The following is a 16,890-nucleotide window of genomic DNA, read 5'->3' as shown; positions in this document are numbered from 1 at the left end:
GAAACTAATATAATATTATATAGCAATTATACCTCAATAAAAAAAAAAGTAAGTAGCTCTGGCCGGGTGTCTCTGTTGATTGGAGCGTCATTATGTACACCAAAAGGTTTAGGGTTCAATTCCCGGTCAGGATGCATATGGGAGGCAACCAATGGATGTTTTCCCCTCTCTCTCTTTCATTCTCTCTTCCCCTTGCTCTCTTGATTAAAATCAATAAACATATCTTCTAATGAGGATTTTTAAAAAGTTAATACATACAGGTTTAAATAAAACTCTACCATCACCAATCAGAACATCTTCATTCATTTTTTTTTATTTAGTTCTGTAAAAACTACTTCAATTTCTGTAATGTAAATATGCTTAGCCTTTCAAAAAATAGCTTTTGAATTATACCTCAATAAAAATATAATTCACATACCACACAATTCACTCTTTTAAAAGTGTACCTGTTGATGGTTTTTAGTATTATTCACTGAGTTGAATGCAACCATCACCACCACCAATATGAGGACATTTTATCACACCACAAGGAAAGCCCTACACATCGGTAATCACTTCCCATTTCTCCCAACCCCCTCAACTCTAGAGAATCACTAATCTACTTTCTGTCTCTATTTGTCTATTTTGGCCATGCTATATAATAGAGGGAATATGCTAATTGACCGTCATGTCCTCACAAAATGGTGGCACCCACAGCCAATGAGGGAATGTGCTAATTGACTGCCACGCCCTCAAATAGGGCGGCACCCACAGCCACAAGATGGCAGTGCCCAGTCCCCTCAGCCCCACCGGGGTGGCAGGCATGCAGCACGACCAGGCCTTGCCCTCAGGTGGGTCTGGCCGCTCTGCGCACCTGGCTCCAGAGTCCCCCAGTCCACTCAGCCCCCCAGCTGCCCAGGGCCGGCCCAAGGCGCAGGCAAGCCTCGGATGGCGGCTACCCAGCTGCCCAGGGCCGGCCCAAGGCGCAGGCAAGCCTCGGATGGCGGCTACCCAGCTGCCTAGGGCCGCCCGAGGCTCAGGTAACCAGGGCTGGCCAAGGCTTGCGCTGCTGGCAGTGGCAGCAGCAGAGGTGTGATGGGGGCGTCGCCTTCCCCTGATCGCCGGGTCGCCTTCCGCCCCTGAGGACTCCTGGACTATGAAAGGGGGCAGGCCGGGCTGAGGGACCCACCCCCCACCCCCCGCGGCCACCAGTGCATGATTTTTCATGCACCGGGCCTCTAGTTTCATATAAATGAAGTCATTTATATGAAATTATTATTTATATCACATGATCTATTATGACCAGCTTCTTTCACTTAGCACAATAATTTCAAGGTTCCTCCATGGTGTAGCATGTATCTACTTCATTCCTTTTTATTGATGGATTATGTTCCATTGCATGGATATGCCATATTTTTTTTTATCCATTCATTAGTTAATAGATACTAAAGATGTTTCCACTGTTGATCTATTATGAATAATGTTGCAATGGACAACATTCATATATTTAGGAGTGGAATTGCTGCGCTATACAATAATGCTATGTTTAACTTTTATTTTTCTATCTTTAACTTTTTGAGGAACTGGCAGAATATTTTCTGAGGTTCCATAGGGACAAGCTCCCTTAACTCAAGCGCTATCACACTCAGCTCTGCTGCTGGCCTTTCTTAGCCCTCAGTTTATCTAAGACTAAATGACTTGAAAATGTTTGCTCCCTAAGGTCATTTCTAACACTTTTCCTACCCATTCTTTCTTCTTGACAGTTTATTCCTGAGCATCACTTTCTGTCTTATTTTTCCCTTTGCCCAAAAACAGAGACCTAAACTAGAAAAAAAAAAAAAAAACGAAAAAAAATATATATCTAAGTAAAAACAAACAACAAAAAACACAGTATTTTTTCAAAATATATTTTTCACATACTTCTTCCAACAATACTTTTGTAAATTCTGAACCAGGAATCACGAGAAACTGGACAGTTCCCCTTTTATTACTGAGCAATTTACATTGGTTATTCATTAAGACTATTCTATACCTTACAATTAAATTAAACCAAAGTTCTGATAAGAAACATTCTGAGCCAAAAACCCTAAGAATCTAAACTGAAAAAATATTTTTTAATCAAAATACAGATGTTTATTGTAATAACATGCCATTGTATTTCTTTAGCAAATATGCTCATTATTTTTTGGATATTTGAGATAAAAGAACTGTGGTAATGATTCCCAAATGCTGGTTTGTGCAGTAAACTGAAAATCTTGGCTAACAAAGTGCTTGGTATACAGTACGTTCTCAATAAAAATATCCTATTAGTGCATCAAATCTGAATGTTTTATTAGAACCTTATTAAACAGGTCCATTGTCCCTTATTAGAATTTAAACTTCTATTGACTTTTGATTTTGCTAGCTCCTCACAATAATGAAACTGGATTAACAGAGAAAGGGACAAACGAAGTACTAGGCACAATTATAAATCAATTAAATACAAACTCAATCTTTTCATAGAAACACCTGAAATGTTTATTAATGGCACCTAACTTTGAGAACTTAGGATGTATCAGGCACTAGATTAAGCATTTTTTATAGTATTATATTGAATCCTCACAAACCTCTGTAAATTCTATACTCACTTACACAGTGCAGACAGGAAATTGGTGAACTTGCCCAAAGTTACATGTATGCTAGAGAGTAGCAGGGCTGATATATGAGCCCAACTATCAGACTCTATTGCCTACACATTTAATCACTCTACTATCAATGAGTTATCTTATTAGATCAACCAGTTGACACAGAACATCATGTACTAAATGTATCCTCACAACCACCCTGTAAGGCAGATACTTACTTGTATAAACTCCTTCTTTGCAGAGTCATGAAAAGAAAGTTCTGCAACTTCAGCCTCAGAGGCCACGAGCCACTGAAGAATAATCCTTAGTTGAGGGTCTACTGTGCATGGTTCCATGTCAATATTCGTTATTAGCAGAGTCTTTCCATCTTGCCCCAAACCTAATATTTAAATTTAAACAATATAAAGTGAAATGCATCAATTCAACTCTCAACACTCTGGTTTCCAAGGGTATGTAAATATTTGCCACGTCTTAAGATTCCAATGAATGCTTGGAAAAATTCATCCTTTCTTAACCACACCAAAACATCAATTAAAATGTTTCTTTGAAAGGGCGAAATAATATAAAACAAAGGGATAACTTTGATCACCTACTGATAGCACAGTACTGAAGTACCACACATGCCATCATTTGTGTCAAAATATGATCCACAGGTAAAGGGAGAGAAAATGAAACTATAAAGCAAGATTACAATCAAAATACAAATGAAACACACAAATAAAAACCTCAAATAAACACATTAAATGGACTTTAAGAAAGCTTTCTGAACTAAGAGAAACAGCAGCAGCAACTACTTGTATAGCATACATTAAAGTATTATTCTAAGCTGTTTCGATATGCAAAGTCCTATAATCCAAAACCACCTATGATGTAGAAACTATTATCATCTCCATTTTACAGGTAAGGTATCAGAGGCAGAGAGAGATCCAGAGTCTCAGAGTCAGGAAGTGGCTGAGGAAGGATATGAACACAGGCAATCTGGCTCCATGCTCTTAATGGAAAAATGTTATATACAACCACTTTAATCCCAAAAGCAAGACAAGGGAATTTTCTGGCACACCGCTATTATAAATAAAATATTGCTCTCACGTTTATTTTTTTTAAATGAAAGTTATGTTTTCACCCTGGCCAGGTGGTTCAGTTGGTTAGAGCATCTTCCTGTGCAACAATAAGGTTATGGGTTTGATTCCTAATCAGGCACATATCTAGGTTGCAGGTTCAATCCCTGGTCAGGGCATATATGAGGCAACTGACTGATGTTTCTTTTTTTTATTTTATTGATTTTTTACAGAGAGGAAGAGAGAGGGATAGAGAGTTAGAAACATCGATGAGAGAGAAACATCGATCAGCTGCCTCTTGCACACCCCCTACTGGGGATGTGCCCGCAACCAAGGTACATGCCCTTGACCGGAATCGAACCTGGGACCCTTGAGTCCACAGGCCGACGCTCTATCCACTGAGCCACACCGGTTTCGGCGACTGATGTTTCTTTCTCACATCGATGTCTCTCTCTCTCCACGCCCCCCCCCCCGACCCCCGCTTTCCTTTCTCTCTAGAATCAATGAAAATCATATCTTCGGATAAGGATTTAGAAAGTAAAATAAAACCAAAGTAAAAAAAACCATATTCTTGGGTGATTAAAAAATAAAATAAAATTGTGTTTTCAACATAAAGTAAGATGAATCTCTGTTGACTGTAAAAGTAATGACTTAACACTCCTGTTTAAGTTAGGATGGCTGGAAAATAAGCAGTGCTAAGACATGGGCCCTCCCACACAAAAGGTGAACAGTACGGCCTGCTGGCAGACATGGTACCAAATTCTACCAGTAATGGAAATTTGTTGGTTAATGTCCCTCATTCATTTTTATAGTTTGCATTCTAGACCACTACTAATTATTTTTAGGATATGTGTAGGTCCCTAATTTTTTCATTTAAAAAGCTGGTCTGGCCCTAGCAGGTTCACTCAGTGGTTAGAGCGTTGGCCTGTGAATTGAAGGGCTGTGGGTTCGATTCAGGTTAAGGGCATGTACCTCAGTTGCAGACTCGATCCTGGTCCCAGTAGGGGCATGTGCAAGAGACAACCAACTGGTATGTCTCTTTCACATCAATGTTTCTCTCTCTCTTCTCTTACGCTCCCTTCCACTCTCTCTAAACATCAATGGAAAATTTACCGTAAGGATTAAATTAAAAATAATAATTAAAAAATTAAAAAGCTGGTCCACATTATTCTCTTAAAATAAATGTACTGTTTTGCCCTCCTCTCTTACCAATGACTTTAAATCAAAAAAGGGTTTTGGTGCACTATCGTATTAAATATGGTCTCTGGGCCATTTTGTAATTCCTGCAGGGGTCATGGGGTTGGAAGCTGTCACCCCAAGTCTTCTCTGTACTATTGGCTTTTTCAGTTCAGGACTCCTGGTTGCCTCACCTATGAGTGACCTTTGTCTTTAGAGAAGGTACTAAACAGAGAAGGGACTGACATCCTAAACTACAAACAACCAACAACAAAAATTTTAAGGGTTGTTTCCTTAGAATTTCCATAATTTTGAATCTTTCTATAAATCTACATCATCTATCTCTTAATTTACCAATTTCTAATTAAAAATTTTTTTAAGTTGGCTACAATCCTATCTAATAAAAGAGAAACATGCAAATTGACCGTACCTCCGCTATGCCCACAAGCCACGCCCACCAGCCAATCAGGAGTGAGTATGCAAATTAACCCAACAAGTATGGTGGCAGCCACGGAGCTGGAGCAAGCAGGAGGCTTGGGTTGCCCCTGGTGATGGAGGAAGCCAAGCTTCCTGTCCGCCCTGGCCAGCCCTGGCCTCCACTCAAGACTACAAAGTTTCAATTATAGAAGATAAATAAATCCCAACAAAATGGCCACAGCCACGGAGCTGGAGCCAGCGGAGGCTTGGGTTGCCCCTGGCGATGGAGGAAGCCAAGCTTCCCACCCGCCCTGGACTGCCCTGGCCTCCCCTCCAGGCTACAAAGTTTCAATTATAGAAGATAAATAAATCCCAGATACCAGGGCCTCCGCTTGGGTTGCCGATGGGCGTGGCTGGCCTGCAAACCACCACAGGCCCCTCACCCAGGCCGCCCCATGCCCCAAGGGAACCCCCACCCTGATCCGGGACACCCTTCAGGGCAAACCAGCCGGCCCCCACCCGTGAACCAGGCCTCTATCCTATCTAATAAAAGAGTAATATGCAAATTGACCATCACTCCAACACACAAGATGGCTTCCCCCATGTTGTCAAAGATGGCTGCCCCCATGTGGTCAAAGATGGCTGCCCCCATGTGGACACAAGATGGCCACCACATGATGGCCAGCAGGGGAGGGCAGTTGGGAGGGACCAGGCCTACAAGGGAGGGCAGTTGGGGGCAATCAAGCCTGCAGGGAAGGGCAGTTGGGGGCAATCAGGCAGCAGGGGAGGGAAATTGGGGGCAACCAGGCCTACAGGGAAGGGCAGTTGGGGAAGACCCAGGCCTGCAGGGGAGATCAGTTTGGGGAGACTAGGCCTGAAGGGGAGGGCAGTTAGGGGTAACCAGGCCTGCAGGGGAGGGCAGTTAGGGGCAATCAGGCTGACAGGGGAGCAGTTAGGCATCAATCAGGTTGGCAGGGGAGTGGTTAGGGGGTGATCAGGCTGGCAGGCAGAAGCTGTTAGCGGCAATCAGGAAGGCAGGCAGGCGAGCAGTTGGGAGCCAGCAGTCCTGGATTGTGAGAGGGATGTCCGACTGTAGGATCGGGCCTAAACGGGCAGTCGGACATCCCTCGAGGTGTCCCAGATTGGAGAGGGTGCAGGCTGGGCTGAGGGACACACACACCCATGCACGAATTTCGTGCACCGGGTCTCTAGTTTTCTATATAATGAGAGATGACTATAATCTCACAATCTGGATAATGACATATATTTTCAAATAATCTCCTGATTTCTACTTACTCACAAAAGAAATCCTTAACAGCCTGCCTAGTGCCAAAAGTGAAAATTTCTAAATGAATTTTATAGATATTAACTTATATTTTCTTCTCTCTTAATCATTCCTCGGTCAAGTTAGCATTCATTACAGAAAATATTCACCACATGCATTTATACCATGTATATAGCCTTTGGAATAACCTACTCATAGGTATTACTTGGGGAAAAGTAAAAAACGTTTCTATATTAAAAAGTCAACACTTTAACAAAAATAAAGCTAAATTACTACCCTATCCATAACTCAGAAAGTACCACCCTACTTCTACTTTATATCTGATGGAAAAAACTTACTTCTAGAAGCCCTGTATGAAGAGAATATCTACTTAGCAGAGGCACTAGCACTCAAATAGAATAATCATCCTAGGTCTGAGGATTTTAGCTAAAAAATTGGTACATGACTTTACTAAACAAGAAAAGTACAATTGGTAATAAAACTGGAAATTTAGGTGTTATAAAATACATTTCAAAAAATTCATTTTGGCAATTTTCTCAGTTTACCCACTTCTAAATAAATGATAACATAAAAAATCACTAGTTCACAAACAAGCACTGTACCTCAAACAGTATGAATATTTTTATGTTCCACCCTAGAGAAGACATAATTGGTATTTTCATAATTAAGGAAAAATAAGATTCGGGGGGGGGGGGGGATTCAACAACCATCTAAATACAATAAAAATTCAGCTTCGCCCTAAGCTGGTTTGGCTCAGTGGATAGAGCATTGGCCTACAGACTGAAGGGTCCCAGGTTCAATTCCAGTCAAGGGCACATGCCCGGGTTGTGGGCTCGATCCCCAGTGGGGCGTGCAGGAGACAGCCAATCAATGATTTTCTCATCACTGATGTTTCTATCACTCTCTTCCCTCTCCCCTCCTCTCTGAAATCAATAAAAATATATACATTTAAAAAACATTCAGCTTCAACGTGAACCATTTTTAGATTCACTCAGACAGTCTAATATATTTGAATTAGGGGTTACAAATCATAGTCCAGAACTCCGTAACCAATTGTATCTGGTATTAACATATTCAGAACTATGTTCATTAAAGGAAGAATTGAGTATTTTCTTCAAATACATGTATGTGAGTGTAGGACTAGAATTTGGGCAGAAATGTGAAGAGGAAATATGATTTATGTGAGATTGTCATTAAACACTAATTCTAGAAGTTACTTGTTTGGAAGGAAAGAATTATGACATACACTATAGTTATAATAAATAATATCTTATGAGTAAGAAATTTATATTTTGAAAAAGATAATTATAGAGTTGATCATAAATTTCCCTTACAAGTAATTAAATCATTCTTTTAAAGCAACTCAGTCTTTATATCAATGGGTACTTCATTAGTTTAGCAATCAAATAATACAAATTGCTCAACAAAAGGCCTGACATTGGATAAATTAATTTAAGAATACCCTGATTTATAATGTAAATTAGAGGCCCGATGCATGAAGATTTGTGCAAGAATGGGCCTTCCTTCTCCTGGCTGCCAGCACCGCCTTCACTCGGGCAAGAACCGCCTTTTCACTCCAGCCCATACCCGCCTTTCTGCCTTCCCACGCTGTCCAGAGGCCCAGAGCGGCTGGGGAGGTGCAAAATGCCTGCATCGTTGCCATGGAGACGACGCAAGTGTCCCACCCCGCCCCCAGCTGCTCGGCACTGTGTATGCAAATTAACTCACCATCTTTGTTGGGTTAATTTGCATACTCACTCCTGATTGGCTGGTGGGCATCGCGAAGGTACTGTCAATTTGCATCTTACTCTTTTATTAGTGTAGATACCCTTATTTGTAATGGCCCAGAGCCTAACTGACGAAATGCACAAATACAAGAATTAAAGACTCTTCTAGAGAACCTTATAGAAAAGCATGGCCCTGCCACTGTGGCTCAGTGGTTGAGTGTCAACCTATGAACCAGAGGTCATGGTTAGATTCCTGATCTGGGTGCATACCTGGGTTATGGGCTCAATCCCCAGTAGGGGGACATGCAGGAGGCAGCTGATCAATGAATCTCTCATCATCCCTCTCTGAAATCAATAAAAATATATTAAAAATAAAACAAAACATGCAAACACTTTGAAAAACAAATTGTCAATTACCTTCTATGTCATCCTCATGCTCTTCGTCTTTATCATCTGGCCCATCACTTTTCGAATAAAAGAACAGAAGCGGTTAAACAAAAAAGCTTTAATAATGGTATTAAAACCAATTCTTGAAATGTGGTAAAGAATGAATGTTACAATACGATGTGTGGTATTTAAAAAGGGGAGAAATGACAATAAAAAAGGAAGCTTTGCTTCTCACACCATTTCATGTTAAAATACGAATTGCAAATGATGCCTAGATAAGTTATCGTAACCTAGAAGTTCTACCTGACCATGATATATAGAGCACCAAATAATTTCATAATAAAATTTAATTTAAAATAATTTGAAGCCAAAAATATTCTACTAATTTGGTTTTAGGTAACACAGCATTTGAATATCATAGAATGCCACAAATAATTATTTATTAATGCTTCTGCTGATGCCGTTTATATATTTTTAACATAGTTAGAACACATTTTCTTATGTATGAAATAAAACTATATACAAAAACAAACAAAAGACAAAACAAAACCAAAAAAAAAAAAAACAACCAAAAAAAACACAAACCAGAAATCCTGTAGGAAGCAAGCTCTTTTTAATGAAATAATAATTGGTAGAATGAAAAATAGCAAGCAGAGCAATACATGCATAAAAGTAATACATTTTGCAATTAGATGTCAATCATATCTTAGCATAGTAGATGTTTTCATTAGATGTAATTTATCAAGCAGAATCATGTCAAAAAATAGGAGAAAAGCAGCTTGATACATATTGGCATTGTAACCCACATTGTTTTAAGAATATGACATCATGCATTAGTGGTGAAAGACTCATCAGTTTTTAAGTTTCTGGACTGGACCAACCTGTCTGATGTTGGAAAGGATAAATTGTCCTCATACAAATCTCCTTCTAAACCAAGACTGCTCCAGCTACTGCTGTTACCATTACTGCCAGAGGAAGAAAAGAACAGAGCTGAACTAGAAAATGAATAGTAAAGACGATCGTGGTTTTCCTTGGAACAGCTTCAGTCAAGTGGTAACTGTGGCTGTTCTGAAACTGCCACAGGGAGTGCAGCATCCACAGGGGTCAAGAGGCCCACACTGCTACTGTAAAAGGTAACTGACAGCTTCAGAGATCTGGACATTTTCCTACTTGTCCTCAAGAGATCATAAAAATTATTCTAAATGTATATTTATTTTACAGATTATGACAACAAAATGTCTTTAAAGATAGCAAATGAATGAATGAAGTTTTACAATTAAATTAAGTATATGTCAAGTTTTAAAAGCTAATACTCTTCAATTTGGAATAAGTTTAAAAAATAAAAAAAACACATGTTAACATTCTCTCAGGTCTTTAGATAGTGCAAACAGTGATAGACTTGGGGGGGGGGGGGGTGAGGGAAGTAGGCACCAAAACATAGTCCCAAAGAGACCTTTTCAACTACTTAGCAAAAACAAGTTTTCTTATTATGTCATTATTTTCATTTTATATATTACATATAATTCAGTAGTTGGCAAATAACATACATTTTATTCAGAATATTGACTAACCAAGGCTTATTCAAGCATTTCACTTGTCTGGTTGGCCAGTCACTAATGCCAAACAGATAACAACTTATACTAAGCCAATCAAAAGAAGAAAGCAACTATATTCTAAAACTGCAGCAAAGCAATAAAAAACAAAAGGCAACTGTGTTCAGAAACAAAACTAAATTCAATCTTTCAGGTTAACACCTAAACATGCAATTTTTAAAAATTCTAATCATTAAAATAATTAGTAAGCACATTAGTTTGCAGTGAAAGCAGCTATATTTCCCCCTATTAGGCTAGGCAATTATAAAAGTTAAGATTTACATAAACCAAAATTTTGGTTTTAAAAAATGAATTAACATTAAATAATTTCATAGGCATCAGTAAATGTTGACAAAGTTACTAGAAAAAGGAAGATTATTTAAAAGTTCTAAGTAGTTTCCAAGCAATCTCGAATAATTTACATATCCATGTTTACTCTGCTACTAACAAATTGTGACAAACTATAACGTATTAGAGAATAAAAGTTAAAATGGAGCAGTAGCTTTTCACATATATTCAAACAAACATAGCTCTATCATAAAACTATTAAAACCAGAATCTTGCCCACGTAGTCTGTCCAACAAACCAAAACTGAGAAAATACAGAAATAGAGAGTGAACAGAGAGCTACTAGCCAGAGAAATTAATGATCTCAAACACTGTATTTACTTCTATTAACAGAATGATTATCTAAACAAAAAAAATATACAAACTTCTTACCCATACACTAATGATTCCCCCATTTAATAAAATCAATCATCTAAGTATTAGATGAACATGAAAATACCAGCTAAAATATTGTCGAACTCCCTCTATCTAACCTCATTCCCCCTTCCATGTTGCCCCTTGAAGTAAAGATTTGAAGTCAGTTATTTACAAAATGCCACTTAAAACTAGGATGGCCATGTATTTTTCACCTCACCAGGACACTTCTGAAAATGAAAGACGTCACCAACAATAATTACACCAGAACAGAAGTAAACCAGGACTGTCCTGAGCAAACTGGGAGGAACGATCATCCTATGTTAACCACACATAAAACAACTTCATTTCTTCACTTAAAAGTCTTTTCATTTCATTCCTAAAGACTGTCCTGCTTCCATCATTTTCTTTTATGTCTTTTCATGTTTCCTATGTTAAAGACAGGCATTTGCAAACCACTGGTAGTCAGGGCCAAAAATTCTTTACTGTGGCTTTCAGCCACATCTCAAAAGTTATCTAAAAAATTTAGCAAGTCCAGCCCCATCACTTACCTAAATCTACTACAACTTAACTTTTTAAAATATATCTTTATTGATTTCAGAGAGGAAGGAAGAGGGAAAGAGAGATAGAAACATCAATGATGAGAGAGAACCACCAATTGGCTGCCTCCGGCACGTCCCCTAAATGGAGATCAAGCCCACAACCCAGGCATGTGCCCCCAACCGGAATCGAACCTGGGACCCTTCAGTTCGCAGGCTGACACTCTATCTACTGAGCCAAAAAAGCTAGGGCTACAACTTAACTTCTAAGAAATTCACAAACGAGTCCTGGCCAGTTTTTCTCAGTGGTTAGAGTGTCAGCCTATGCACCAAAGGGTTAAGGGTTCGATTCCCGGTCAAGGGCACGTACTTCGTAACTTGGTTGCAGGTTCGATCCCAGGACCCGGTTGGGGACCAAGCAGGAGGCAACCAATCAATGTGTTCTCTCTCACGTCAATGTTTTTTCTCTGTCTCTGTCTCTGTCACCCTTCCTTCCTCCTTCCTCTCTTCCACTCTGTTTAAAAATCAGTGCGGGGAAAGAAATTCACAAACTGCTGAAATACTTGAGATTCACTTACATAGACCAGTTCTCTTTCTGATCTAATAATTATACTTTCCTCCTAAACACTTGTGAAATTTTGAGATTATTGTTTCTTTTTTTAACTGGTGCCCTCTATGGAACTTCCTACTTAGAGGGAAAATGCAAGTTTGTCCAAACCTCTGAAGTCTTTAATCTCCTACCTTGATCTCTGTACCAGAAAATAACAGTGCCTACTACACCACATGTCATCAAAATATGAAACATGAAAAGCCGTATTATCTTACATGTGTTCTCTGAACGTCCTGCATTAAAACCATCTGAGGGTCTTATCAAGCATGCAGATTTCTGGGACCCTCTAATGACCTAGGGAATCAATCTCTGGGACATGAGGCCCTGGAAATTGTATGTCCAACAAGCCTGGATGAGTCCCACTAACTTTTTCTTTGTGCTGAACCTGAATGCCATAATAGTTCTTAAGACTGTGGTAGATTAAACTACAGTTTTTCTGACAAAATGCTATCAAGACAAACTTTCCCCATCCTGAATTCAAATAATTAATTTTCTGAACCAACTTGCATTTATCCATATTAAATATTCTTATTTTAGCCTCAGCCCAATTTGGTCTTTTTGAACCTTGATTCTATTAATGGGATTATCTTTCATCCTAATTTTTAAAAAATTTTTACTGAATGTATTGGAGTGACATTAGTTAATAAAATTATATCGCTTTCAAGTGTACAATTCTATAATACATCATCTGTATTTTGTATTGTGTGTTCATCACCCCAAGTCAAGTCTTCTGTCACCATTCATCTCCCCTTTACCCTCTTCTACCTCCCCCTCTGGTAATCACCATATTGTTTTCTGCGTCTATGAATTGTTTTTTTTCTTTGCTAACCCCTTCACCTTTTTCACCCAGCCTCCCAACACCCTTCCCTCTGATAGCTGTCAGTCTGTTCTCTGTGTCTATGAGTCTGTTTCTAGTTTGTGTTTTTTTCTATTGGATTCCACATATAAGTGAAATCATATGGTATTTGTCTTTCTCTGACTGGCTTATTTCACTTAGTATAATACTCTCCAGGTCCATTCATGCTTTTGCAAAAGGTAAGATTTCCTTTTCACGGCCAAGTAGTGTTCCATTGTGTAAATGTACTGCCGGTTGCAGGTTTTATCTGCTCATCTCCTGATGGGCACTTGAGCTGCTTCCAAATCTTGGCTATTGTAAATAATGCTGCAATGAACATAAGGGTGCATATATTCTTTCCAATTAGTGTTTCAGATTTCTTCAGATATATTCCCAAAATCATTGGGTCATAAGGCAGTTCCATTTTTAATTTTTTGAGGAAACTCTATACTGTTTTCCATAGTAGCTGCACCAAACTGCATTCCCACAAACAGTGCACCAGGGTTTCCTTTTCTCCACATCCTCACCAACACTTGTTGATGTACTGTTTTCATCTTCGTTTTGAGTCATTCAGAAATGAGTATTACTTATCACCAATAAAATAATGCTATATAGGACAGAACCAAGAACAGAGCATGGTAGATGTCTCCCTCTTTTCATCGAACTAGGTAACATTCCACATAGAGCTGTTCTACTGGCTACAATCCTCTTAATGCCACTAGCCTCTAACCCTAGTTTTCCCATTTTAACACTGGGATTTCCTAAGAAATGTCAACCCTCACTGAAACTCTAGAAGCCTATGTCTCTCAAAGATGAGAGAACATTTTAAGTGTTCATATTCTAGTCTAAAGTTATGGAAAAGAGCCAAGTGATGATGTGTGATTATCACCCCCACTTCCTACTACCAGTTTTAAAAACTGCCATTTTTGGGTCTACATTTTAAGAAATATTGATGATTTACAACTACATTTTAAGAAACTATAATAAAATACTTTATAAAAATACTAATAATTATTAGCTAATCCAAGCATCAAACAAAATACTCTGAAATGATATGTTTTAACAAGTGATAGCCATTTCCTTTCTTATGCTCCCTCATCCCTCCTCTTACCTCCCGCTCCTGATAAGTCCATTCCAAGGCTCTGTTCACCTAGAGCCTCACAGGGTCCTTTCCACATATGCCCAAAATTGGAAGTATGTATGCTGAGAATCCTCTCCACTCCCTAGACTCAGCTATAAATGGTATTTATCATTTCCAATTTTCAATTAATGTGGATAAAGATTTTATGTAATTTTATTGGTTAGAAAATGCCTGTATAGAGTTATACATATAAGAAACAACTGTATCACAATAAATAAAATATTCCATAACTTTATTCAAAATAAAGTTAATTAAGAAAAGTTATATATGAGGTAGGTGCCTTCTGCTATACCAAACAATTTATAATGAGTTTATGTATTTTCAGTCATTCGAGTATAAATGCTATGGATCATTTTTTTCCTGAGTAGCAGGACAAGTAAGAACCCTTCTCCCCCCAAAAATACTACCTAAACTAATCCCTGGGAAATTACCTGACCGGAATCGAACCTGAGACCTTTCAGTCTGCAGGCCGACGCTCTATCAACTGAGCCAAACCGGTTTCGGCAAAAAAGTACTCTCTTTAAAGTAAGGGGAAAAAAAGTTTTTCCTAAAAAATTCATTAGAAGTCCAGGTAAAGCCTAAAGGGTATAAAATTAAATGTATGCAACATTTTCAAATCAACTATTGGCATATCCAGAGAAAATTAGCTGGGCTAATTATTTTCCTATATAATAAAAGCCTAATATGCAAATTGCCCCCTTGACTGGGAGTTCGACCAGTTCGACCAGGGGGCGGGGCCGGTGGCCAGGGAAAGGGAGGTGCCCCCGGCTGGCAGCCACTAGGGACCCTACCCATGCACAAATTTCGTGCACTGGGACTCTAGTATTTAATAAATGTTAAAAACCATTAGAAATATATTGCAAGTAAAATACATTTTGAAAATAATGACAGATTCTCAAATTCAGAATTTTAAATAATACTCAATGTAAACTAATAGCTCACTTCAGAGGTGTGAGGATCTAAACTATGCAATCACATGTAAAATTTTAGTTACCTTTCACTTAGATGATGAAAACTGCTGCTTTCATCCTGATGCTCATCTTCGAAACTTAAATTGGACCAGCTACCAGTGCTGTCATCACCAATACTGAGATTCATCTGCTGGCTACCGAAAGACTCAGTTGACTGAAAGTCTTCTGTTTCTTTTGGACTAAAATAAATGAATGAATGAATGAATGAATGCCAAATGCATCAGGTTCTGAACTATCTATACTAATAAAAACCTAAGTGTTCCTCGCACGTGACGTCATCACAAGACGGCCACCACAAAATGGCCGCCACAAGATGGCCATGTGCACAGCGGAGGCAGGATCCCGCGGCCGCTCCGCGTGGGGATCCCACGGCTCCGCGTGGCACGGAGGAGGCCAGTCCCGGTGTCTCCGCCACCTCGCATGAAGGAGGCTGATCAGGCTGGCAGGGGAGGGCAGTTGGAGGCGATTGGGCTGGCAGGGGAGGGCAGTTGGGGGCAATCGGGATGGCAGGGGAGGGCAGTTGGAGGCCATCGAGTTGAGAGGAGGGCAGTTGGGGGCCATTGGGCCAGCAGGAGAGGGCAGTTGGGGGACATCGAGCCAGCAGGGGAGGGCAGTTGGGGGCCATTGGGCCGGCAGGGGAGGGCAGTTGGGGGCCATCGGGCAGGCAGGGGAGGGCAGTTGGGGGCGATCAGGCCAGCAGGGGAGCAGTTAGGCGTCAATCAGGCTGGCAGGGGAGCTGTCAAGGGGCAATCAGGCTGGCAGGCAGAAGCGGTTAGGAGCTAGCGGTCCCAGATTGTGAGAGGGATGTCCGACTGCGGGATCGGGCCTAAACCAGCAGTCGGACATCCCCCAAGGTGTCCCAGATTGGAGAGGGTGCAGGCCGGGCTGAGGGACAACCCTCCCCATTGCACAAATTTCATGCACCGGGCTTCTAGTATATATATATATAAATAAAAAGCCAGCGACCAGAATGCCAGAACGACCGAAACGAATGGTTGCTATGATGCCCACTGTGGCCAACAAACAGGCCCAATCGGGGGGTGGGGCCAGCTGGCCAACCTCTTGCAGCTGCCCCTCCCCCCCACGGCCCCTTTCCCCAGCCGGCCCGGTCCCAATTGGGCCCGATTGGGGCGGGCCGGTTGGCCAACCTCCTGCTGTCTCCTCCTCCCTACAGGCCCTGCCCCAATCCGCCTCGACTGGGGCCAAGCCAGCTGGACCCCACCCGTGCACGAATTCATGCACTGGGCCTCTAGTAAGACTTTAATTCTTCTAAATAATAAAGATAACAAAAACAAGAAATGATATTCAGAGTCAGACCAATGGTCCACCTAACCCCCTTTCGTTGTGTCTGCTAACAAAGAGACTTAGCAGGGCAGCTTATTACTTTCAGAGTTAAGTGAGTACCCACGAACACCCATCCATCCCAAGTGCATCATTTAAATTCTTTTCAAAGCAGTTCATATTTTCAAGTGGGACCACTATGAAAGAGCACAAGTTCCTAAGTTTTCCAACTGCTTTGTAAGATAGTACTTTTATTTGTACAACAAAACAAAATAAAGCCCTTTATTTTGGCTTTAAAAAACAAAAAAAGTAGTTCAAGTAATTCTAGTAGTGTAAATCAAACTTAGAGTCAAACTAAGCCAAATCTCTTTGAATTTGAGTGTGTATCATAAACCTAACCCTTCTCACTTTTTTCCAATGAAGAAACATTCTCAAATTTTATTCTATCTTTTCACAAGGAAGGCCATTCACTGTTCAATTATTGCAATTGCCCAACTACATTTAATTCTCAACATAGCAGTCAAAAGTGTATTTTTAAACATAAAGAGGAAAAATGTTAGTCTTCTG

General features: G+C 40.1%; 1 protein-coding gene across 6 annotated transcripts in view; it reads right to left on the bottom strand.

Annotated features, from left to right (window-relative positions):
• Positions 1–16,890, bottom strand: part of AKAP11 (A-kinase anchoring protein 11) — a 58,594-nt gene that overhangs the window by 4,479 nt on the left and 37,225 nt on the right. For 5 of the 6 annotated variants that reach the window (XM_079778837.1, XM_079778838.1, XM_079778839.1 and 2 more), the window contains 4 exons: positions 15,066–15,221; positions 9,535–9,618; positions 8,684–8,730; positions 2,822–2,982 (listed from right to left, as the gene is read on the bottom strand). In XM_079778837.1, coding sequence (XP_079634963.1) covers positions 2,822–2,982; positions 8,684–8,730; positions 9,535–9,618; positions 15,066–15,221 — 448 coding nt within the window. The remainder of the gene's footprint in view (positions 1–2,821; positions 2,983–8,683; positions 8,731–9,534; positions 9,619–15,065; positions 15,222–16,890) is intronic. The other variant, XM_079778835.1, reaches the window with a different exon arrangement.

This window comes from Cnephaeus nilssonii (assembly GCF_951640355.1).
Source record: "Cnephaeus nilssonii genome assembly, chromosome: 8".
NCBI lineage: Eukaryota > Metazoa > Chordata > Mammalia > Chiroptera > Vespertilionidae > Cnephaeus > Cnephaeus nilssonii.
This window is presented reverse-complemented; position numbering and strand designations above follow the sequence as displayed.